This window comes from Maniola hyperantus, chromosome 23, assembly GCF_902806685.2.
Source record: "Maniola hyperantus chromosome 23, iAphHyp1.2, whole genome shotgun sequence".
Classification (NCBI taxonomy): Eukaryota; Metazoa; Arthropoda; class Insecta; order Lepidoptera; family Nymphalidae; genus Maniola; species Maniola hyperantus.
The window spans coordinates 5,650,891-5,676,926 of record NC_048558.1 but is presented as its reverse complement, the minus strand read 5'-3'; the positions used below and the strand labels follow the sequence as shown (position 1 = coordinate 5,676,926).

General features: G+C 36.8%; 2 protein-coding genes across 3 annotated transcripts in view; both read left to right on the top strand.

Annotated features, from left to right (window-relative positions):
- The window catches only part of siz (Brefeldin-resistant Arf-GEF family protein schizo), a 216,087-nt gene extending 205,373 nt beyond the window's left edge, over positions 1–10,714 (top strand). The window contains 6 exon segments of the mRNA XM_034981018.2: positions 371–497; positions 1,894–2,097; positions 3,347–3,425; positions 3,670–3,800; positions 4,250–4,390; positions 4,965–10,714. Coding sequence (XP_034836909.1) covers positions 371–497; positions 1,894–2,097; positions 3,347–3,425; positions 3,670–3,800; positions 4,250–4,390; positions 4,965–5,077 — 795 coding nt within the window. The 3' untranslated portion in view covers positions 5,078–10,714.
- Positions 10,715–16,068: 5,354 nt separating this feature from the next.
- LOC117993265 (uncharacterized) lies at positions 16,069–25,242 on the top strand. 2 transcript variants are annotated; one of them, XM_034981020.2, is made up of 6 exons: positions 16,069–16,474; positions 20,809–20,936; positions 21,535–21,671; positions 22,058–22,224; positions 22,950–23,094; positions 24,257–25,242. In XM_034981020.2, exons 2-6 carry the CDS (start codon positions 20,809–20,811, stop codon positions 24,952–24,954), a joined length of 1,275 nt encoding a protein of 424 aa, XP_034836911.1. In that variant the 5' UTR covers positions 16,069–16,474; the 3' UTR covers positions 24,955–25,242. The 2 variants fall into 2 exon arrangements, with proteins under 2 accessions (XP_034836911.1, XP_069362727.1); XM_069506626.1 differs by lacking the exon at positions 16,069–16,474 and adding an exon at positions 19,407–19,596.
- Positions 25,243–26,036: the final 794 nt, after the last annotated feature.

Here is a 26,036-nt window from a genome sequence, read left to right as displayed (position 1 = left end):
ATGTACATCGGCCTTTAGAATGACATTTCGGCTTTGTAGAGCGTTGTCTCTGTCACTCATACCTATATGACGTTTTGTCGTTCTCAATGACACAACGCTCTACAAATCTCCTTTTAAAGGTCGATGTACACTACTGGCACTGCGCGTGGCCGCTATTTTAGTTGACTAGCTAGACTGAAGTTTCGAGCCGATTTCTATATCGGCTGACGTCAAAATGACGTAATTTTGATGTTAATGAGACATGGTTCCAGCGCATTAGCAATTTGCGGGACTTGCACATTACTTCTTTCGTCCGTGGTACTTCGGAAGAGGAATACTTGGATTTTAGTTTCTGAATTTTGTGAATAGTCATGTATTTATTTTTCTTTAGGTTTTCCTCTTCAACGACCTGCTGGTGATAACGAAGATCTTCAGCAAGAAGAAGTCTTCAGTGACGTACACATTCCGACAGTCGTTCCCTCTGTGCGGCATGCTCGTCAACCTGTTCTCTGTACCACGTATGTATTGTACTTTCTTAGCTTCATTCTTTTTTCCTTAGGTGTCAAAATAAAAGGAAGCCTTATTATATATTTCTAATATTATTCATTTCATTCAGTGGAATGGCTTTTTGTCATTCAAAATAACTGGCAAATAACCTAAGCAAAAAGCGGCGTACTGGGGAAAAAAATTGACGCATCGCGGACGACTGATTTTTAGGCCCAAAGTTCCTAAAAATCGATACTACGCATTACCTCAAATTTATTACCGGTCACGGTGGAAAACAAAATCATAATAGTTTAGAAGTTTCGAAAATGATATTGAAGCCTGACCAGTCAGAATTGTCTAAGGAAAACGTATTCGCAATCGGTAGCAAATTCTGCCCCTTGATTGGCTGTGAAAAATGTGAACAGCGAATCAACCAATAAAAGAGCAGAATTTGCTGTCGACTATGATAACGATGAATAAGTTTTTCTTACACAATCAGGGGGCAGAAATATAAAAAAATTGCTTTGGAGCCGCCACTAGTAAATGATCTATGGTCACTAAGCAGAGGCGGATTATCCCTAAGGCAAACTAGGCACGTGCCTAGGGGCGCGAGATTACGAAGGGGCGCGCGTGATCATGTAGAGTTGGATTAGCGAGTCTGCGCTTCAGATTTCTTCGTTTTTACGCAAAATCTTGGAGTGACCGCCTCTTCTTTACCTAATATAGCAAAATGTCAACAGGGCGCAGCGTCCCCCCGCCTCATACTTTGATTGCCAATTCAACCTGTCGCAGACTATATTTATTTGCTTACACGATTCATCGTTATTTCGAAGTTCGTTAGAATTTTTTTTAATATATGGCTGCTAAAGGGGTGCCCATGAGATGCTTGCCTAGGGCGCTCTCGACATTTAATCCGCCGCTGTCACTAAGTATATTACGGTCTCGTGTAAATTAGTTCTACGGATTTTCTGCAATATGGCGATGGTATTTTATTTTTCTGGTCAGGCTTTATTTTATAAACCTTACCGCAATTCCCAACAAAACATTGTTTCACCGCAATCATGAACGTTGATCGAACGTGTAGGTTAGGTAAGAACGAACGAACACACATACAAACATTAATTTTTATATATTTTAGCATTTAAACTACCGTGAGTGATTTCCATTATAAATTATATCTATCCCGGCTGGACTCACTTGTCTCGTAGACGTTAGCCCGACTAGTTTCGAACCCATCCGGGGTCCTTTTTCAAAAAAAGTTGAAAAAGGACCCCGGATGGGTTCGAAACTAGTCGGGCTAACGTCGACGAGACACGTGAGTACAGCCGGGATTGATATTATTTATAATTTTATATATTAGATTATTCGCGCAGTTCAGGATGCCATTAGGCATAAATTTAAATTGATTTTCGTGTTTAATTTTTTTAGATTACCCGTTCGGCATTCGTCTATCGCGACGCGTGGACGGGCGCAGACTGGCGACGTTTAACGCGCGAAACGAACATGATCGCTGCAAGTTTGCAGAGGACCTGCGCGAGAGTGTTGCGGAGATGGATGAGATGGAAGCCATGCGGATTGAGGCCGAACTCAACAGGGGCAAGGGGAGGAGTACTAACAACGCTGCCAGGAATGGTGAATAACACCTTTTTATCTTATTTTATTTTATTTTATTTGGGACAGTAAACAATTACATATTAAAAGTTAAAACTAGGTACGACTTAAATCTAACAAAATTGACAAATATGAAATCCACAACACTATCCACAGCTTACTACATACAACTAGGGCGATACAATATGAAAAAACTACTTTAATAATATAAAAATATAAACAAAAGACTAAACTATACATAAAAAAAAATTAAACAACTAATAGTGGGGCCGATTATAAAAATAAAAATAAAAGTCTTATTTACAAAATAAGGGAGACATTCAATACAAAAATACATAATCATAACACTGTTCTACAGAATTGAAAAATTCACTTATGTAGAACCTCGATAAGTTTGTGATCTTTTATCATAATCAACCCATCGCCAGCTCACTACAGAGCACGGTTCTCCTCTCAGAGTGAGAAGGGTTTTGGCCATAGTCTACCACGCTGGCCATGTACGGATTGGTAGACTTCACACACCTTTGAGAACTCTCAGGCATGCAGGCTTCCTCACGATGTTTTCCTTCACCGTTGAAACAAGTGATATTTAATTACTTAAAACGCACATAACTCCGAAAAGTTAGAGGTGCGTGCCCGAGAACGAACCCCCGACCTCCGATTAGAAGGCGGACCTCCTCCACTAAGCTATCACAGCTTGTGATCTTTACTGCAAGCAAATTATTAATTTTACGCTTAAGGGGACTCAGTTCGGTACTTTCTTCATACAAACGTAGGAGGGAAATTACAACAATATTCGGTATTGTACGCACAAATCTAAGAATTATATCGATTTATCTCGTCATTATCTAGGTTTATTGATATATAAAACATTAAAAAAAATATTGATTTTAAAGTTACGAGGCTCAAAAGATTCCTATTTTAACACTAAATTAATGACAACTTTGGGCGTAAATAAATAAGATTAAGGATATGAAAATTCTAAAACAATTTATCATTAGACGTAGTTTATTTATTCATTAGTTGAAATAACTTTACTTTGCAAACATAAATTTAGCAGTTTTTCCTCAAAAATACTTTTCCTAAACCCTTTTCGCGCGTTTGATTTCGGTGAAAATCATCGTGCCTCTCAACTTTCTCATACAATGTCAAGTGAAAAGCAAACATGTTACCCACGTGCGCTGCCAATTTCGGTCGAGCGTCCCGCGTCACCTTAATTGATTATTTTTATCATTGACAATATGCACTCATTAACATTTTTTTGTTACAGTAATGGAAAATCGGGACAGTGGGGTAGCGGATGTTGAAATTGATCACCAACAGTGCATGGACCATGTACATGTGCACGGGTATGTATTTAATTTTTACTTAAAGCTTTAAAGATAATCAATCAATCAGCCTGCTTGCGTCCACTGTTGGACATAGGCCTTCCCAAGAGCGCGCCACCACCCACTTCCCGCTACCTTCTTAATGATAACTAGCTGATGCCCGCGACTTCGTGAAATTGAGCAGTAAAAATGTCACAATTAATTTTATTTGCCCAGTTTGTGTTCGCAAACGTTTTGTTACTGACTTCGGCACTCTCTTTTATAGCGTAGTGGTACCACCGCCGCCCTCGTGTCCGGCGCCCACCGCGCCTTTGCGTCTGTCACAGAATCCACCACCTACCAGCATCATCAAACGAAACGTGCTCAGCAACTCGCTCGTCGATATCAACGATCCTGGTAAGTTGACACCTTTTATGTAAAACATACTTAAGGCGATATGCGTCCCAAAAGCGCTGTTGAGACACACTTCAGATGTTCAAAAAATCAAGTTTTGGCCTAAAAAACTACAATATTTGTTTTTTATTTTACAAAAATTTTGATATAAAAAAATCGCGAAGTTACTCCAAAATACGCATTTTTTACACGACCATAACTAAGACGTTTTACGTTGATGTGAAATCAAAGAAAAATAGGGCTATTTTACCTGCGTCAAATGTACTAACTAACATTTGACGCCTGACAGTGACTTCGAAGCCTCGACGTTTTGTTGGACGTTCCCTAACGTCGAGAACTGTGGTAATGTGATTTTTCTTTTTTTCCAAGTTTCCTCTTTTTTCCAATTTTTCTCCACCGCACCTTTTCACCCATTTAGGCCATGTTTTTAAATTAGCGGTGTTTGTCCCCAGTGGCTATGGCAGCGGAACGTCTCCAAAGACGAGGGTCAGTGGGTTCACTGGACAGCGGCATGTCCGTGTCATTCCAACAGGGCAGCCGCAACGCACTGCATGCCACCTCACCCAGGCACCCGCCCGAACAGAGGTCACCAGGTAAGAAAAAGAGAGCTTATGGTAAGATTACACCTAACGAGTACAGTGGCGAGTCAGTGTCCTCGGCCGAGTACTCGGTTGGTATAAACACTAACTAGTGCCACGAGTGAGTGAAATACGTATAAACGGCCACCACAACACTGTCTCGGCCTAGTGACATTTTACTGTCTCGCTTCACTACTCGGTAGGTGTAATCGTACCATTATAAGCAGATTACACCTACCGAGTAGTGAAGCGAGACAGAAATGTCACTCGGCCGAGACAGTGCTGTGCCTGAGTAATTGCTGCGAAATAGCACACCAACCGAATACTCGGCCGAGGACACTGACTCGCCACTGTACTCGGTAGGTGTAATCTGCCCATTAGCTTTGTATATAGCGACTAGCTTTACCCCCTTAAGGGCTGAATTCTCAAAAATCCTTTTTTAGCGAAAAAAGGATGCGTACGAAGTCGCGGGCATCAGCTAGTTACAAAAAAGAGAAAAAGAGAGTAAAAGTGGACAGGGAAGCACTTATTCTCTATAAGAGATCTCTATTATTCGATATTATTCGACAACGAAAATTCACTTTTTCAGGTCGCTTGTTTGGAGGAATCGGAGGCATATTCCCTAGTCGTCAACGAAAACTGAGCGCATCAGGCGTACCCGACACAAAACAAGGACAAGTGGGAAAGAGCACAGAGGTCTAAACGCCAAGGTCGATTAAAATCGAGTAATTATTCGACTGAAAGGAAATCCTTCGGAATCCCTCAAGGAGTTTCAATTTTTAATCACGAAGATTGAATTTCAACCAATCGATTTTATGATCTAGTAAAAATTTTATGAAATCGCTATCTGATTTTTTATCTAACTTTATTATAACCAGATAGTTTTTTGATATTCGCTATTTCGGGGTTTTCTTAGTGCCATCTTTGTAATTATTTCGGGGATTCCCCTATGGGATGAGAATTGACTTATTCATTGAACAATTTTTGAGGTTATTCGATATTTTTAAGCGCAAAATATAGTCTAGGTAATAAATTATTAAAAGTTTGGAAGCTACTGCAATAACTGAGCTTTCATAGCTTTTAATGCAAAACTTTCTAAATCTTGAATTTTGTTTACTTAAATTACTTGAATTACTTAATGCGTTTTTTATGGAATAGTTCTGTGAGATTAATAAAATACACAAAATTACAACCGGTAAAGTTTTGCATTGAAAGTAATCGATGTTTTTTCATTGATGATTATTATCGATTTATCTTGTCGAACTTTTTGAAGAATCAAGAAATATGGAATTTGCAAGTCACTTGATTTATGTCGATAAATAATTATCGAATCGGTAATCGATTTGCTACGATTTGGATGATTTTAAACCGATGATTTAAATTAGAAAAAAATAACTGACGAAGTTTATAGGTTACATTGGTATTTCTTTTCCATTGATAACATTTAAACAAATAACGATACAAAAATTGTCTCGAATGGTGAAAAGGAGTATAGTATCAGGGTAATAACGATAGATATTGTATTTGGTTGTGTCATTAAAAAACGTGCCGATTCTTTTGGAGTTTATAACCCGATATAAGATCTAATATTTAACACAAAAGGTTTTACTAAAATGATATTTTTGTCCCTTGATATTGAAAGGAACTGAGTTTGACATCCAACTAAATCATTTGCCAAAAGAACAAAAAAAAATATTTTTAAGCCAATTAAATACTATAAAAAAAACTCGAATTTGACAACAGATATCAGTGATATCATGGACCGAGTGAAAGTAAAATGGTACTGAGATACAGAAATCATAATAGACAGGACTAAAAATGTACGTATCACGTATAATACGCGACAGGTCGAAACGGCAATCGGGGAGGGAACGCACCGCACATCCGCACAGGCCCCGCGCTAACCCGGTGCGTACCCCGATTGCCATCTCGACCTGTCGCGGACTATACTTTTTGTCGTGATAAAAGTTGCAATAAGCCAATATCTTAAGGTGGAAGACTGCCCGCGAAATTAAAATTTAATTTGGTTTTTCGCAGTTTGTAAACTAATCCGACAAAGTAGGCTTATGGCATTCACATTGAGCCCCTAGCAGTATCATCTTCACAGGCTTATATAAAAATCTTTGCTTGAAAGTGTCTAGTTTAAGAAATTAGTCAAAATAATGGGTTTGACGTGAGCTACTAACAAATTGGTCATTATTTTGACTAATTTCTTAAACGGGACACTTCCAAGTAAAGATTTTTACATAAACCTGTAAAGAGGATATTGCTAGGGGTGAAATTTGAATGACATAAGTCTACTTTGTCGAATTAGTTCACAAATTGTGAAAAATCAAATTATTTTGCGGGCAGACCCGTGTCTTGGGCCTTAAGAAACCGTCTTCACAGACAAGATACCTTACAACGAAAATAAGTGCGTGCAAGAAATAAATGTTAAAGGCCAGGGTCATGGGAAATTTATTGTACGAATAATTCGCAAAATGTCGCCGAATAACTCGATAGTGAGTTACAAATTGAATCGATTATGCAGCGAGTTACAAATTTAATCGATTACGCTATAGGTGTATTCGGCTATTGTATGCGATATTCTGATGCCGAGAAGGCTGTCACAGGGTTACGTAACCGTTTATAAGGTTGTTCATTGTCTTTTGAATTCTTGAGAGAAATAGATTAGGCGAAATTTCGGGGTTTATAATATTTAATATATTAAACAGTACATACGTCATTAGCAATTTCGGAACGAAAGTGACCAAGGTAGCAACTTGCTTGTAAAAACAAAATATTATGAAGATTTTTTTAATACGAATAAGTTTTGGAAATGGACATTTGATAACATTTTTTGAACAAGTGTTGCATTTCGAATTATTATTAGTTTAACTTTAGTACTTTCATGTTACCTTCGTGTTATTTTATTTGTATAGAGAGTATATTTTTGTATTGATTGAAATCACATTAAATTAAGGTGCAGACAAACTAGCGTGCTTTAGTGGTCACAACATTCTGGCGTTACTATAGCGCCGTATCAAATTAGTGTGTACGTTTTCATGCAAGCGTACGGCACCGATCGCTTTCTGTCGCATCACGATTCACGACACACCACATCACAGTAGTGTGTCTGCATCTTTATTTGCAAAGTCACTTTCGTTCTGAAAGTACATTGTAGAATCCATTGCATGTTACCACGCATAAAGTATTAAAGATTATAATTAAAGAAAATTAATATCAAAGAATTTTATCTTTTTTAGGAATAGTTGTACATATGTTCAGATTAGATACGTTACAATAGTAAATGTTTAACATCATAGTATTCTTAAAATTTTCTTTCGGCACATTAAGACATTTTATCATAGCAACACAGTTATGAATAAATATTATATGAAAGAAGAGTTAGTCCAGAATTTATTGAAAAAAGTATATATACCTATATAGTTCTTAAAAAGTCATACCCATGACCGATTTGGGAAGTATAAATTGATTTCTACAAAATTTTTGGAAACCTGTCCATAATTTGGTCCTAAGATTATACAAAATAACTTTTGTCCATTTAGATTATGATATATTGACCTTTCAAACTATAATATGGTTGTCCTTTTCCATCTATAACGTCTTAAATCTGACAATAATGAATTTCGCGTTGCACTCTAAAACATCAGCTATCAAAACCGATTTTTATAACCCCTTTTTTCATAATACATACTATGAACCGAGTCTCAGTCAATCTGAAGGTCGAAATTTCAACTTGCTATATTATTTTTTTTTGAAAAAATATACATTAAGTATTTCAACTTGAAAATTAACCTACATGTTACCAGATTTAAGTACTTCCTTGATTTTTATCATTAAAACTTTAAAATGTCTTCTCCCTAATTATTAGGTATCTAATTTTATTATTTTTGAGAATTTAAATGTATTCTTTTTTTAATGTTACTATTATCCAATTATTCTCAATTTTTTTAAATGATTTTCAATAATTGTCAAATATTTATTAATGTTGCACAGTGTATTTAATGCACAATTGGTACCCTATTTCATCCATCTGTATACATGCCATCGATAAACTTAGTAATATAACTACCTTCATATAAAAAAATCATAGCCAAAATTACCATCAAGCTTCGAATCCTCTATGTGACTATGACAAATAGCCCAAGGCGGTCATGTCATACAATTTGTATCAGATATACGTGTTGTTTGACGTTCTGTCTGCGTGCTGCTGTCACGATTTGTGTGTCCAGACTCATGATTTTAAGTGTGCTCTCAAAATTGCTTGTTGTCCCATTGTTTCGCCTTATAAGGGCGTTTGAGCGCTCATCCGTGATTTCAAGGATCCGTCAAAAAATACGAATTGAATGTACCTACGTATTTGTATGACGGCCACTTCGAAGAATCGCGGATACGAACTGAATACGGATGAGTGCACAAACGCCCCAAGGGCTAAAAACTCAGAGCCATAAAAGCCAACAATAAAAACGGTTCGACCTTTTATTGCCTGTCACTGGATCCTGCTAACAGCTAAACATACATGACACGTCATCTCGTAATATTAAAAGGTGCATTTACACATTCGCACATGGCGTGAGATGGAACGTGAGACGTCTGTTCACACGTTCATCTCTTGTTTCGTCTTGTAGTCGCGCATGACACGTCATCTCATAATATTTAAAGGTGCATTTATACATTCGCACATGGCGTGAGATGGAACGTGAGACGTCTGTTCACACGTTCATCTCTTGTTTCGTCTTGTAGTCGCGCATGACACGTCATCTCATAATATTTAAAGGTGCATTTATACATTCGCACATGGCGTGAGATGGAACATGAGACGTCTGTTCACACGTTCGTCTTCGGTTTCGTCTTGCAGTCGCACAGTCGCAGATTCGCGCGTACCGTCAGTCAGACATTCACGGTGAGTGGCAAGCCGATTGTGTAAATGCACGGTAAGACTTGAGCACTCCATGCGAAATGGTCTTTCTATAATGGCCAAAAATGTATAATCCCACTTTTAAGAGTTACATACATCTAATAATTAATTAGTGAATATGAATAATGTTGACTTTGTATCGTAGGCTTGTTGTTTCTACTATTTGATACGTGGGTAGATAGACAAATAATTGACTTGTTATTGAATTCGGACTCTAATATCAAGGGTGTAAAGGTAATTTTTGAATGTGGGTATTGAAAGGTTCTCATAACTAGGGTCTATGGTTACTAGTTTGAATACTAATAATATAGAATACTAAATAGTATTATCTAAAACTGCTTTTTTAATTTGATGATACTGGATGCCGTTTTCTATGTGTGAATGTATTTGTTTTATATTGAGTAATCTTTTATATCTTCTGCGTCGTATTCCTCATTGATAAGGGTGGTAACCCTTTCCATTATTCATGAGGTTTCTAAGGATAATGATGTGCTGGACTCCCAGATCTTTCTGCATTAAGTCTACATGTATACATTTGGTTTTTTGTGTTTAACGTAGGCTATAGACTAACATTATGGCTAATTCTGTTGTACACAATATCTAAACTAAAATTACAGGTCTAAATGTATTGCTATGCCTTTCATTACGCTCATTGCAGAAAAGTATAGCACTAGATTTAGACTAGTCAATTTAGTTTAAATATTGTGTGTAACTAAATTAGACACAATGTGTGGATTAGCTTAGCCTAGGTTTACATTTTTTTTAAACAATTCATTTTTATTTTATCTTTCAAACAGAACTGAACAAAATGTACTTACTATTTGAATGAAACCTGTTCCCTAAATTCCTTCTATGTAATATTTGTCCTTGACATATAAAGGCTTAGGCAGATAAATTGCGTGGTTCGAAAAACCTGCATCAATCATTATTACAATCGCAATTGTTGTGATTGGCTGAATTTATGGTATTCTTGTTGCAACAATGCATTTTAGGCAATTGAGCGAGCGTCAACCAATCAGAGGTGATTGCGATCGTGATATTGTAGCCGTCGTTCTACCGACATCGAACCACTGTCTGCGGCTTCTAGACGTTCGTATAGTGATCGCCAAATAAGTATAGGCCAATCTGAAGATGCAATCTGGTGGTATGCGCAGGTCATAATCTAAGGAATAAATACACAAGCCCTGCTGACATCTGTTTTTGTACAATGCGCAATCATTTGCTTCGTTTTCAGATTGAACTAGTTGTTTTGCGTGCAATATAACAAAAAACTGTATATAAGGCATTTCTATTACGGTATGCGCGTTTTGTCTGCTCAGGCCTTGTAGTTGTGTACAAAATGTATTCGTACAAACGGTATCTGATAATTCTGTCCAATGAAAAAATATTATACTGTTGAATCTCCAATATTAATCGTACATATACGTATATTATTATATTATTATCGTAATAGAATACTATTATAAGCTTAATTTGATTTACAACTTTTAAATTTGTAAGATCGATCGGCTACAAAAAACTAAAAACTACTTAAATAAACTATAAAGAAATAACTGTAAACAAAACTTGTAAAAAGCAAATTGCAAAAGTTACTTTCCAATGGGAAAACATGCAGACTTGCCGCGATTGCTAAAGTCCAGTATCCACCAAAGTGGAGATGGTCGGAGATATTGTGTTTAACAGATTTACAGGTGACATGATTTTTTTACATCATCTGTCTATAATCTGATTGGTCTGTTAAACACATCGTCGCCCATCTTCGCTTTGGTGGATACCGGGTCTTACGCAGTGCAAGTGACTTACCAGAGCTAAACTGCTAGTGGACACTTGGCATTAGTTTCACAAATTGATTTAATGAGATAAACTTGTTAAAAAGTGACAACCAATGAATATTCTGAATTAACTTTTGGTCTGGAATTCTATGAAACAAAAAAAAACTTTTTGTCGCCGATTCGATCATATGTTTTAAGAAATCAATGTTTGTGCTAATTCTAAAAATATTAGAGTAATGCATTAAACTCAAAGGAATTGATTAATCGATTATTCGAATCGATTTTGAACTTTATTGTAACGTGGATAACTTTTAATATTGTATGCGAGGGCGTGAGACTGGTTGCATATTTTCGTATACGTATTTCAAGCGAAATGCGTTTTATATCTCGAAGATAGATGAAAGGAGGTTTTTCGATAAACGTGCTTTTTGAATACGAACATTTTTTTAAAATTTACATCATTGTATTCATGCACACTACTTTTACTGGGCTAAGTCGCAAGTTTTTCACAAAGCTCTTGACTGAAAAGGATAGTCGAAAGTCAATTGTTGTTTTAGTTACTTTACTTTTTTTTTGCGTAGACTTGAATAGCTTTCGGCTACGTATCATGAGACCCTGGATCAAAAAAGGCTTAATTTTTTTTTACTAACAGCCCGGTGTTGGGTATTTTTTTTTTAGTAGTTTTCTGATCTCTCTCCGGTCGTGTTGGATTGCCGTCCCATCAGCAAGGCCATAGAGAGTGCCTGTGTTGCACACAATAATATGCACTATATTATTGTGTCCTGGATAGTTGGCTATTCTCCGTAAGATTGGCCGCCATGGCCATTTGAAATAGAGTTTTTTTTTTAAATTTTCGTTGGTCATTTGTTTTTAAGTTATCAAGATATTTACTTATATTTTTCGCTTTGTTTTCTTTGACGAAGTTCGTATTTAAAAGGCATCTCAAAAAGTTTTTGTGGAGTAAATCTTTGAATTGCTTTTGTAAATTTCGCTTGAAGCCAAAGATGTATTTTTGATTGTGTTCATATAATATTCCAAGAACTCTGTGTGTTGTGTTCGATATGATGTGTATATTATTTGAGCCTCGAAATGCAGTTCTCCAATATAAAAAGTCATTTATTTTGTCTACGCTCATATCTTAAATTCTTGATTATTTTATTATGAATCCAAAAAGAGTGACTTAATGATATATTTTATTCACGTACAACTTTAATATAAAGAAATATTAATGTTTTTTACCAAAATAATGATTTAATTTTTTTCATTAAAGTAAGTATAATGTGGTTTGACTTCACGGCTTTGGGTTCTAGCTCTTCCCTACTTAGCCTACTGTCTTCTTGTCTTGGTCCTACTGGGCAATACATGATCAATATCATGTTATGTCACGCCATTTGGTTTTGAGTTTTTGGGAATTTGATTTTAAGATATGAGTTTAGATAAAGTAGAGTATGAAACTGCACATAATTTGGTATTAAAACACTCGTGTTGTAATACCCCTGTTATGCATCAGTTTCATAAACGTAACGTTTAGGACAGTGTCACATTGTGCTATAAAGTTAGCTACCAGGTAGTTGCCAATATTATTAAGAATACCTTGTTGTAGTTAAATTACATAATTATCCGTTTTTTGTTTAACTTTTTTGGAGCTAAAAGTGTAGCAGTGTTAAATTTCTAATATAAGAGTGCCTTTCCACTAAAGCGGAGTGGAGCGGAAATATGTTCAGTCGACAGATCAGATTTTTAAGAGATAAAATTATCACCTCATAATCCATAGCGAAAGCGTGTCTGCCTGTCTTTCAATCTGCTAGCCTTTCACGGACCATCCGTTCAACTGATTTTGGCGTGGTACAGAGATAGCTTGCAATTGGCTTGCTTTTGCTTGCATACGGTATTTTTACCGACATTTTATGGCAGATAAATCTAACTGAATACATAGTAGCGAATGTATTGAGTATAGAATCTTAAACACATTATTTGTGTAAAAAACATAGTTACACAGTGTGAACTATATTTTGAACTATAAGTACTCATTGTAGGCGCTACTAGATAATATTAGGTAGGTCAAATATATCCGGCAAAAAAATGTACGGTGTTAATTCCGTATGAACGGTAACTCATCTACGCTCCGCTCGACTTTAGTGGACAGGTACCCCACAGCTCTGGTTTCCTAGAATAGCGGTACCGTCATATTGTTGTCGCTATAGCTTCCAATGACTCTTGAAACATTGTCACCGGCGTTACAATTTAAAAAAACATTAGTAAACACGCCATCTTGTTTAATTTCAATAGACAATGTTTCAGTGACGTCATTAAAAAATTTACATAGAATCTATATCTTAAATACAGAAGGGTAAAAATATTAGTTTAATTGATTTAGTTTTGTCAATAGTTTGGGAAAAGATGCACAAAAACTCAAGTTTCAGTTTAGTTTTAGTGAGCTAGGTAATGAAACCACCATGCATTTAACAAATTGAGCTACCAATCGAGTTGCCAAGTAAATGTGGCTAATTCTTTTGTACATAATCTCTAATCTAAAACTAAATTGAGAGGTCTAAATGTCGTGCTATCCTTTTCGGCAGGGAGCATTATAAAAGGGATTTTGAGGCCGATTCTGTTTTACACAATCTCTTAACTAAACTAAATTAAGAGGTCTAAATCTAGTGCTATCCTTTTCCGCAAGCAACATTATGAAAGGGATAGCAATAGATTTAGACGTGCCATTTTAGTTTGGTTTAGAAATTGTGAGCAACGAAATTAGCCACAGTGATAGGCTGACATTTTAGTTTAGTTTAGAGATTTTGTAGAACAGAATAAACTTCAGTCAATGTAACAGATCAACAGATTACTTAACTATAGTTTTTTTAAATGGTGTATTGTGACACAGTTTCTTAAATTAGTTTTGAAAGCTTGATTTTTCTGTAATATAAAACTACTAACTTATATAAAAACTTGTATGTATATTTTAGAGTTTGATTAATATATATCTTTTTAGTTGATAAAACAATTGTTATTATATTATTATAGTTATGTAAGCAATAAAAACGCATCCGCGTGTCCCTGTATGTTGTAATATAATGTTGTTGAGAGTTGATACAACTAAGTCACTTACATTAGTTTTATTTAAATAAAAAACATGAAAATGTATTTATTTATTAAATATGAATTAACATTCATGAGGGTTTTTGGTGTTTTATTTTTTAATATAATATCCATCCCCAAAGTATTGTAGAGGTGCAACCTCTACCGTTACTTGGCTGGCAGCTATTAGGAAAACTTCGCAGCTGCCACACAACAATATTCAAATTTGGAACGCAGTGGGGAATCCTCCTGGTCACGCACGTTACAAGATTCCACATTCCACATTTAGAAGGTTCTAGAGTGGATACTGCAAACTAGTTAATGACATAGGTACTGTGGTGCCCTCTAGCACGATGGACCGACGGTATAAGGAGGGTGGCGAGAAGTGCCTGCACGAGGAAGACGGGATGTGCTGACGGTCTTTGGAAAAGTCCTATGTTCAGCCGAGGACGTCCGCATGTTGAAATAAATGATGCTGATTGAGTGAGACAGAGTAGGTACGGTGCAGCTTGCTTCTGTCGGGTTTTCCAGGAATTAGGTTTGAGGGTTCCGTACCCGAAGGGTGCCAACGAGACCCTATTACTAAGCCTACGCTGTCCGTCTGTCCATACCTAATGGTAGAGAGATGAACTTTTACAGAATGTGTTTGCCACTATAACTACAAATAATAATAATTTCAAAATGGCTGCCACGAGAATTGAAAAAAGTGGTTTTTTTTGTAAGATGGCACGGAACCCTTTATGTGTGAGTCCCACTCGCACTTGTCCAAATTTTTAATTCATAAAGCAAAGCTTACACAATAATTTTCCTTATTAAAAACAACGGAACCCGAAAAACAATAAAAAAAGAATGTGTGTCCAGTACACGGATTTCACCCCGTATCGCAAAGCCGGTGGCATCGGCGGCACTGCTAGGGCATCCTCCCGCCTCCCCCTTGAGCTTGGCTTAGCACCGAAACACACGTGGAATTATATGTTTATATATACTTACTTACTTTCCTAGAGCGTCGTTGGTTTTCTATGATAGAGGTGTGGAGTCGCGTTCGATGTAAAAGTTTTGCAATTTTTCTTATCGGCGACAAAGAAATTTGTGTGAAATTAAGTGATTGCTTGCTAGAAGTGACAGTCTAGTGGCTAAGACGTCGGCCACGGGCCGAACAACGCGAGCGCCATCTGGGTTCCCCAACCTCACTCCATGAAGCTCTTGACAACCTGGGCAGTCTACTCGGCTTCCGGAGCGACCTTGGATGGCTTGAGTGAAGACGTCGGCCATCTTTTCGGGAAGTCAGCGGTTCGACCCCGGCATGCCCCTCTAACTTTTCTGAGTTATAAGCGTTTTAAGCCATTAAACATCACTTGCTTTAATGGCTTAAAACAAGTAAGTAAGTTTCGGTGAAGGAAAACATCGTTAAGAAATCTACATGCCTGAGAGTTTTCCATAATGTTCCCAAAGGTGTGTAAGTCGTGCGTGATAGACTATGGTCAATGTTTCTCATTCAGAGAGGAAATCCAGTCTCGGGAGTGAGCCGGCGATCAATCATGATGATGATGAAAATGATTGCAGGTCGCTGGTGCGACGAAACAGGTGATTGTTAATGTTGGGAATGGGAAAAGTTCCATATATCTACAAGTATTCCGATTGAAGTACCTGGACGATGGTCTTTACATTTGAAACACAACAATGAATAGTACCAATTTTTTTTTTAAATTCCATTACAAGTTAGCCCTTGACTGTAATCTCATCTGATGGCAAGTGATGATGCAGCCTAAGATGTACATAGTTTTATTAAACCCAAACCGCTTATCGGTTTCCACATGTCATCGTACTGGAACGCTAAACGCTAAAACTACCCGAGGTAGAAGCACCCTACCAGGCCAGACCAGATACAATTTAGAAATAATAAATTTCCAAATTGCCCCTGGGACCTCCCATTTGTAAGACCACAGCACTATTACCACTGTGCCAGGAAGGCCGTCAAAACTCGATTTTTTTTTCAACATAAAAGTAGTGGGACGCACGGTCCCAGTCGCGGCAGAGTCGCCCAGCCACTCAGTCGACGGCAAGCGTTAGAATCTGTAATTTAAAAAAAGTTGCCGTATCTACGCGCACGGAGTTGCGGCGACTCGATACTCATAAGGACGGCAACTTCCATTCGACTAGTCGACCGTACGTAATGGGTCTAAAACAAACGGCGACTCCGCACATTTCCCTGTTCTAATACCGTCCGTCGCTCCTCGAGAGCCTCAGTACAGGCGACCACGTGACAATAGTTGCTGCCTTCGGCGCGATTTTTCATTTCGGAAAACTTCTGTAAACATATCACTGAAGGTAAGCCTTGTTTTTATTAAATTATAATTAAGTATGTTTATGGTGTTATGTAGACATTTGTATGATTGTTATTGTATGATTGCATATTAGTACCTGCAGGCATATTTATTTAATTAAATGAATATAAATAGGTAAGTAGCTATAGGTATGTGTTTAATTATTATTGCATCTTTCTATTATCAAAATTTCGAAATTTATTATCCTTGGGATATATTAATTGATGGCCATTTTCTTTGTCAAATAAAAATAAATAAATTCATTTTAACATTAAGTGGATATTAGGTACTTATTATGATATAAATAAAATAATTTATTATTAACGTAATAAGTTAACAATATCGGTTATTTTATAGTAGGGTATGTTTGTGACAGTTTGCTGACTTCTGAGCGTCGTATATTGATAGTATTATCATGAGCATCATCATGATTAACCCATCGCCGGCTCATAGAGCACGGGTCTCCTCTCAGAATGGGGTTTAGGCCATAGTCCGCCACGCTGCCAAGTGATCAATAATAATATTAAGTATGATTGATTTATAATCTACGAATCACGTAGAATAATGTAGAGAACCATCAACCATCTTCAATTGTTGTAAATGCCTATTGAATACTACATTAAAAACGGGTTTATATCACTTTTCTAGAATAAAAAAATCAAATAGGTACGAGTAGCTTTTGAATGAAATGCGAATTTAACGACACCCAAAATATTTAATTCTTTAGCTTTTTTAATATAAAGAACAAGTTCAACATTTCAAATGTATCGATTTTCATACATCATGTACCTATCTATAGAGTTTAGAAAATAATGGATCCGCGTTTCCTCCACACGATTAATTAAGCTTACCTAATTAATTATCTAAGCGCTTTATTTGGTAACAACCCCATTTCTACGATTACCCCATTTAAACATTTTATTAAATCCAATACAAAAGATGTACATTTACAGTAATACAAAATGTGGCACGCAACGTGCGTTGACACATTGGCCCCGTGTCATATCAGGGAGACAGCATCAAGACCGGGAGCCGCAGCAGAAATGGCTGAAAATGCGGCGCAAGTATGTCTGCCTTATCGAGTTACATTTGTGTTCCGTTTGCCGTGGAAACCCTGGGGCCATGGAGTCTTAGTGCTAATACAAATTAACGAGACATTTCACCGCGATTCAGATGAGAAAGCCTCATTTGGTGACAGAAGGGCGGGCTCATTTTTTTGCGCAACGGATCCGCCTAGCTGTCAGCGCGGAAATGCAGCCAGTATCGTACCTGAGAGTTCTCCATAATGTTCTCAAAGGTGCGTGAAGTCTGCCAATCAACACTTGGCCAGCTTGGCTTATTTCTACAAACTAATAAACAAGACACAAAAATAGAACACTTTATCCACTTCACAAAACCATAATTTGAAGGCTTGCAAAATTAATAACTACGAAACGAAAATAATATGATCCAGGAAAACCGTTATTTCCGGCCGTCACTTTATCTTTTATTAACTTGTCAACTAATCTGACAGATGTCAAACTTTTGGCGCGAAAAATATGTTCAAGTGGTTCAACTTTTTTCAAACGCAGATTATCGGCAACTTATCAAACTCGTACACAATCGTACCTACTTAAATTCAAGATTTACTTCTTGACCTCCTTATTTTTGAGTGATTTCCGCCATCCTTTTTCTAAAAGGCGGCTTAACTCAAAAAGTTGGTTGTGAGGTATCGGCAAAAAAACCATGGGAATTTAGAAAAACTGATGTTTTATAAAAAAATTGCTACGATATGGACCAAACTGAAAACTAACTTAGTCGTACAACAATTTTTGAAAAATTCCCCGTTTTTTGATGATAACTCAAAAACAACTTCTTGGACTTTTGAAGTCGCATTTTATAAAAATTACGGGAATTTTTTGTTCGATTCCTTTTAGAAAATAGAAACAGTATTTTTATTTATTGTTGGTGTTACAAGTTTCACAGTATGCAAGTTTCAAGTGTCTTGCCATGGCGCGGCAGCGAACGCACCAACGAAACTGTCTTCCAAGTAGTAAAGAGAAAACACGAATTATCCTCATTTAGTAGTAATTTAATAAACTTAACTAAATTATAGGCATTTAATTCAATTTAAGCGTTGGCGTGCTACGCCCGCGTGCATTACTACGACGGTCAATCACCTTCCGCGTTTACAGTTTCAAAACAAACATGAATGCGGTTAAGTGATATCTACTTAGGGGGAGCTTTACACCGTATAAAACTGTTTCTCAAAAATATTCTTTATATCCAAATATATAAAACGAAAAGGTGACTGAGTGACTGACTGACTGAATGATCCATCAATGCACAGTCATCAAACTAAATGGTCGGATCGGACTGTTTGGTATGCAGATAGCTATTATGACATAGACATATTAGCGAATAAAGGATTTTTGAAAATTCAACCCCTAAGGGGGTAAAATAGGGATTTGAAATTTGTGTAGCCCACGCGGATGAAGTCGCGGGCATAAGATTGTTATCATATAAAACGAGCGTAACAAAAACTTGGCAATTAAATTCGATTAACTTAAAAAAAATATTACTTCGTTTATAGAAAATAGAACAATTTCATATTTACCTAAGTAGGCTCAAAATATTCGTGGACGTAACTTTTGATAATCTAAATATATAAAAGGAAAAGGTGACTAACTGACTGACTGACTGACTGACTGATCAATTAACGCACAGCTTAAACTACCGGACGGATCAGGCTAAAATTATTTAACATGCAGATAGCTATTATGACGTAGGCTACCTAAGAAAGTATTTTTGAAAATTTAACCCCTAAGAGGGTAAAATAGAGATTTGATATTTGTGTAGTCCACGCGGACGAAGTCGCGAGCATAAGCTAGTAATAACTAAACTTTCTGGAGTAGGTAGACTGTAACCTATAGGTATTATATTTTTCTTCCATAGATGGGGTGCGAAATTGTTTTCAAGTACACAGTGAAATCAGAACAAAATACAAATTCAACTAAATAAAAAATTTCTGCTGCTGTTCATCGCCAACAATTTACGTCGTAGATATCGTATCTGCAGTAGGAAATCAAGCAATAATTTGTTATTAAAAAATGCAGCGTCGAAACAAACTCTTCATGGCCATGAAACGTAAGCACAAGCTTCCGGCTAATGAAAATTTAGTGGGCGAACCATCTAATCTTCAACTGACCCAAGACACTCTTGTAGCCAAAGATCAGCAAGTTGTCTTGCAAGAAAGTTTAGAAGAAAATAAAAAACGCAGACAGCCTACACCAGATACAAGATAAAGCTAAGAGCACCCTGGAAGTTATGAAGGAGTTAGCCAAGCCCCTTACTCCAGACGACACAGCTCATGAAACGGATTTAGAAACAACAAAAGAAGCTGAATAAATAGGTCTAATATAAAATAAAAATATAAGAAATACGAGTAAGCCAGTCGCGTTTTCTGTATAAAAGCATTCATTTCAAAAAGTGCTGAACGGATTTTGTTAAGTTTTTACTAATAGATACAACGGACTCCGACAAATTATCTGCGTAGGTAGTAAATACAAGCCGGGTATTTTAGCTAAACATGTTGTATATGAAGTTGTGTACAATATATGCTGTAGGTAGCTCCTCGATAATCGTTCGTAATCATTATTGATTAGGTACTTATTTATTGCATCACTCGGAAAGTTCTAGTTTCAGAAAGAATATTTTCTATAGACAAGGATATCTAGCTATCTATCATAGGTATTCTTTTATGTTTAGACCTTTTCTATTTCGTAATACTAATAATAGGTTACTTGTTTTTAGTAGTGGGCCAGCGACGGGTTGACGATGATGTATAATATTCTTGATAATTTATAGTTTATAGAACCTATGACGAAAAACTTCCAAGTGATTCTGGTTTTGATGAGTGATCAACTTCGGAAGTTCAAATTTTGTCAAGGCGTTTTTAATTACGCGCCACCAAACACGGTCCCCTGACTCCCTCATCCACCCGTTTCCCGTCACTTTCTTCAGGTCATCAGTCTAGTTTGCTGCAGGTTGTCCTACACTGTCCCCGGCGGTTGGCTTTGCGACAAAAATAACCTGCCCACTGCCACTTTAGCTTTGCTATAACTTTGAAGTATATGCCCGCTACTTTGTCCTACTTCGTATTTATTTTATTCCTGAGAGAAATACCCAATATGACTCGCTCGCGACATTGGATTTTGAACGACGTCGCATCTCTTGTAATTCTTAAGTAAATTCCCTCGATGCGTTGTGCGTTGTCGTAGAATTTGACGATGCAACGTTGCACCATAAGTATTTTGAAAGAGTGCCCATACTTTATAACGCCCTGGTCTTAAACTTCAGATGGAAGAATCACTGGACGGTCGTGAAGCAGGTGCAGTAACAGCAGGCTTCGATTCAGCCGCCATTTTGAATGATGATGTCTCACCCACCACTAGCTTCTGTTATAATATTCCTAATCTTTTCAATGGGTAAGTTTTAGGTAAAAAGTCCTCAACAATTACTTAGGAATTGTTGTCTAACTTCTACCCGTAGTAAAAGGAGAAACCACAGGTCAAACACATAACCCTCCTTTGGGCTTGACCACAGTCGGGTAAAAATAGTTCAAATTGCTGGTTCTAGGAACTTGAAATATTGCATACAGGTTTTCTCTGTAAAGCCTGACCAGAAAAATAAAACACCTCGCCATATTATTGCGGAAAACCAGTGGAACTAATTTATGCAAGCCCAACATAGTGACCATAGATTATATACTAGTGGCGCCTCCACAGCATTTTTTATATATTTCTGGATGGATCTGAGTTCCACGAAAACTGTGTTGTAATTTTATTGAGAACGGGGGGCCCTTTTCCAGAGATATCGAGATCTATTTACTAAACACTGCAACAAATTAAGATTGTGGTGTGTGATTGTCAAGGAGTTTTTGGGTAGTTTAAAACATGTTTTAATCTTGTTTTAAATAAATACTTATACCTAAATAAAATTAAATAAATATTTTTAAACTGTTTTTTCCCCACTCTGGTAATTTTCCAACTCTGGTACCTAATTACTGATTTTATAATATTTCAGGCTCGGTCCAGGATCAGTTCTATGTGAACGACCAGAAACAGAAGTAGGTGAGACTTATAATACACCTACGGAGAATGCAGAGGATGCTGGCGACAACCAACAGTATGAAGAAGATGAAGAATATTCACCTAATTCAAGTAGGATATTTTAATCCATACTAATATTATAAATGCGAAAGTGTGTCTGTCTGTCTGTCCGTCTGTCTGTCTGTCTGTCTATCTGCTAGCTTTTCACGGCCCATCCATTCAACCGATTTTAACGAAACTTGGTACAGCGATAGCTTGCATCCCGGGGAAGGACATAGGCTACTTTTTATACCGGAAAATCAAAGAGTTCCCGCGGGATTTTTAAAAACCTAAATCCACGCGTACGAAGTTGCGGGCATCAGCTAGTAGAAAATATTATAACAAAATCTTAAGCTAGTCTTATCTAATTACTATACAAATACTGGCTACATTTCCGCGCTGGACAGCCAGTCTAATCTGTTGCGCAAAAAATGAGCCAGCCCTTTTTCATGTTTCAGATTCCAAAAGCGATATTCCAAAACGGAAACAACGAAGGTACAGGACGACCTTTTCAAATGTACAACTAGAACAACTAGAAGCGGCCTTCCATAAGACCCACTACCCTGACGTGTTCTTCAGGGAGGAACTGGCGATGAGGATAGACCTGACTGAAGCAAGGGTTCAAGTATGTATTTTTCTGGCTTAATCATCATCAACATCAACCCACCGCGGCTTACTATTGATCACCCCAAGAAAGTTCTCTTAGAAACTTTAATAACCGGACAAAGACCCAGGCACAACCTAGTTTTAAATAAGATAATTCCATAATACCTAACTCTGCTAACTATTCTTCATCATAGAATTGCAGATTATATTAATACAAGTTTTCTCTACCAATCGGTTAATTTTCAAACTCATTGTTCTGTTAAATTCCAAGACTATGGAAATGTATTCATTATAAGATTCAGAAATTAATTTTCATATGCCAATTTGGTTGATTTAATCAATTTTCAAGAAAACCCATTTAAATTTGTTGACGAAAGTAGTAAAATTACCAATTTGTTACCCAATTTATTTTGATTTCATTGTACCGATTTCTAAGGTTGAGATCTATAGAACGTACCTACCTACTTTGACTTTGCTCAGACCTAAGTTTCAGTTAAAACGACACAGATTTAAATGTCATAACGCTGTCTCCTTTGTCTTAAGTCTGAGCAAAGTCATAGTGCCCTCTATCAATCTCTGCCTAAGGATGGCAGTTAAACTATGAGCATAATACCTAATTCTAAAGCTTCATATAGAAGCAAGCTTTTGCCTACTCATGTGCTTTTGCCATCTGCGTTAATATATTATGTCTATGACAATGATATTGGTATCATAAGCAATTAAAAATTGCTTCTCGTTTTTCAGGTATGGTTCCAAAACCGTCGGGCGAAATGGCGAAAGCAACAGAAAGCTGGCTGTGAACCATATCCGCCAAGATCCACCAGATCTCCCGACCCTCGCTCCCCGTCAGCTTTGGCGTTGGAGATGAGAGACTTTATTACTATACCTGGTAAGTAGAAATTAGGGAAGATTTCGAAAAATTGACGAAAAATCATGTAAAAAGCCTTTACAAATGTATACAAATGTTCTATTTCACGATGACCGCTCAGGCATGGTGGACTCGTGAGTGTACCGATAAACGTTAACGTATTGGTGTGCGTAACGTTAACCGCGTCACGGTCGAGACTTGTGCCACACATACTATAACAATGTATACTTGTGCACTTACACAAACATAGTCAAACGGTTTTCGTGAAATAGGACATCTTTAACACTAGCTACTTCACTTAAAGTAGCTTGTAAATAATCACAAAGTGAAATCTCAAAAATGATACTTAGCTGTTTAAAGCGCACATAACTTTGAAAAGTTAGAGGTGTGTGCCTGAAATCGAGACCTGGACTAGGGAGCCCTCTACCACCACTACCATTAGCCTATTACTGCTTTTTTGAAACACGTCAGACGCTGCGAACGCGGTACAGTCCAGCCTATTTAACTTTACGTACACTCGCATTGTCGTTTGCATTCGTGAAACGCTTGTTGACTTCCTGTGAAAATATGCAAAGCCAGTAAGAACGTTCCGTTCCACACGACGGCGTTTGAAACAATTGAAGCGCGTAAGAGGCAAATAAATCGAGATGCGATTGCTTACCTTTGTGTACTCACAGCCTTACAGCGCAATTGATGCGAAATCGTGTAACGAGCGTCAACTGTGTGTAAAAATACGTAGAATCCAAATGTATGGGCTACAACGTTTAGTTTAAAGCCCCTGTTTCAAAATTCGCTACGTATATACAGGGTGGAAAAAAGTATGGCCTTCCAGGGGAACTACCTTAAATCCTTAAGTTGGATCATTTTACTCAAAGGAAATATTCTCTTGTTTTTAAAAAGAAACAAAACTGCATTCAAAGATTCTGACTTCTCTGTGATTTTCTGAGTAGCCTCAACTAACTAAAATATGTGAATGTTGCTAACGACGTAAATAGCTACCTACTTAAGTAAACACATAAAATTCGTTAAAAATACCCCGCAATACGAGAAATTAAATAAATTCTATGAAACCTTTGGTTGTTAAACTATTTCGAATTTATTTCTGCTGTAAACTTTTGAACTTTATAACTAACTATATCATTTATTGATATTCGTCTTAACAATAAGTTGTTTTACTTTCCAGTTTCATCATCACAAATCATCAGTTTAGCTGAAACATCAAACCAAAGTGGATACGTATCAAAATCAAAACAACCAGGACCAGCTATACACATATCAGCTTTACCAACTAGACAAAATCCTCAAGTCGACCTTCCTTCCTTCTCAATACCACTACAATACAACTTAGGGTCCTTCAAGAAGTTAGGCGAAGATGGACAGTTAGATCTAGAAGCTTCCACATCAGAAAATGCTCCACAACACCATTGGGATACTCGAATGATGCCTAATTTTAATCTAATGAACATAAAACCACTTTTAGATAACCGGGAAAACTTAGATATGTCTGAAGTAAAATACGAAGTAAAAAATGAGAATAGACAGTTCAGTGAAATTCCTAGTTCGATACAAGCGTCTATAGAACCTGAAGATATTTTAGGTAAAGAAACTGTAAGCGAAGGACAAACTATTTCTCCAGATTTTGAGATAGAAAGATATCAAAATTACCACAACGAAAACGATAAAAGGTATAGAGACTCGAGTTTTGATGAGTCAATGATCGAAGATGGGAGAAACGACTTCGTTTGTGACAACGATTTTCTTTGTAAGAACAATTTTGAAAAGATAGATGAGAAGCGGAATGATTTTGAAGAATGTCATTTACATTTGGATACTGATAATAGTGTAGCTGTTAATATTAGTAATTTTGATAACAATCTATAATGATAAGAAGTCCAATATTATTAATGTATAAATTAAATCTAAACCGAAAGCCAGACTAGCGCTTTTAGCTGAACATTGAATCACCAAATATGGCGCGACCATAGATAAGCGCAAATCAGTTAGGTATAATAATAAAAACTGTCTAAAATATACTTTTGTTATGTGCCTTACCTTCGTCTCCACGTATGTCCAATTATATTATGTAGGTACTCAGTAAGTCGAAATTAAATCCTAATTTACGATAATATGTTATCAATAAGTTAATTTAAAAACAATATAAGGTCCTAGTCAGAACGCTATAGTTTTTTATTTTAGCTGATTTCTCAAACTTTTTGTTAGGTAATAAATGTACTGGGAAATACTTTTTAAAATTATATAGATAACAGTGATATAAGTTTAATAATGGATACTAAAAGATTCTTTTCCAGTCGGTAGGTATTAATTTCAATGATTAGGCTCACTGGAACGAGTGGGGAACTTTATCCCCCTCCCAACTTCCGGGAGGTAATACCGTAATGATTGTTACGGAGCTTCTCCTGGAAATTTGTCTTCCGTTTTCACGAACTTTTTCTATGAATAACTAGCCTATATCCGCAACTTCGTCCACGTGGACTTAGAAATTTCAAACCCCTCTTTTACCCTCTTAGGGCAATTTTCAAAATTCTTAATGGATGTCTATGTCTTAAAAGCTGTCTTCATGCCAAATTTCAGCCTAATCCCTGCTGTAGTTTGAGATGTGCGTTGATAAATCAATCAGTCAGTCACCTATTCAAAAGATTCTTTTCAAGTCAGTTAAGTTTAGTACTATTATATTATTCTGTGGTTAAGTCAAGGTGGTATTAATTTCAATGAACTATGCTCACTAGAACGAGTTGGGAACTTTATCCCGTTCCCAACTTCCTGGAGGTAATACCGTAACGATTATTACGGAGCTTCTGCTGGAAACTGTCTCCAGTTTTCACGAACTTGCTCAATGTAATGCTCATTTGGAAACAGGTATTTTTCGTCAAAAGTACTTCTAACCTATACTTTTTAGTCAAATCAACTTTTAACGAATGTCCTTGTTCGTTAAACTAGTTTTG

What these genes read in the sequence shown, in the direction of transcription:
- LOC117993265 (XM_034981020.2), top strand. Translation starts at nt 20,809, where the DNA reads ATGGAAGAATCACTGGACGGTCGTGAAGCAGGTGCAGTAACAGCAGGC. An exon ending in ATTCCTAATCTTTTCAATGG is followed by an intron (nt 20,937 to 21,534) that starts GTAAGTTTTAGG and finishes ATAATATTTCAG; the next exon opens with GCTCGGTCCAGGATCAGTTC. An exon ending in AGACTTTATTACTATACCTG is followed by an intron (nt 23,095 to 24,256) that starts GTAAGTAGAAAT and finishes TTTACTTTCCAG; the next exon opens with TTTCATCATCACAAATCATC.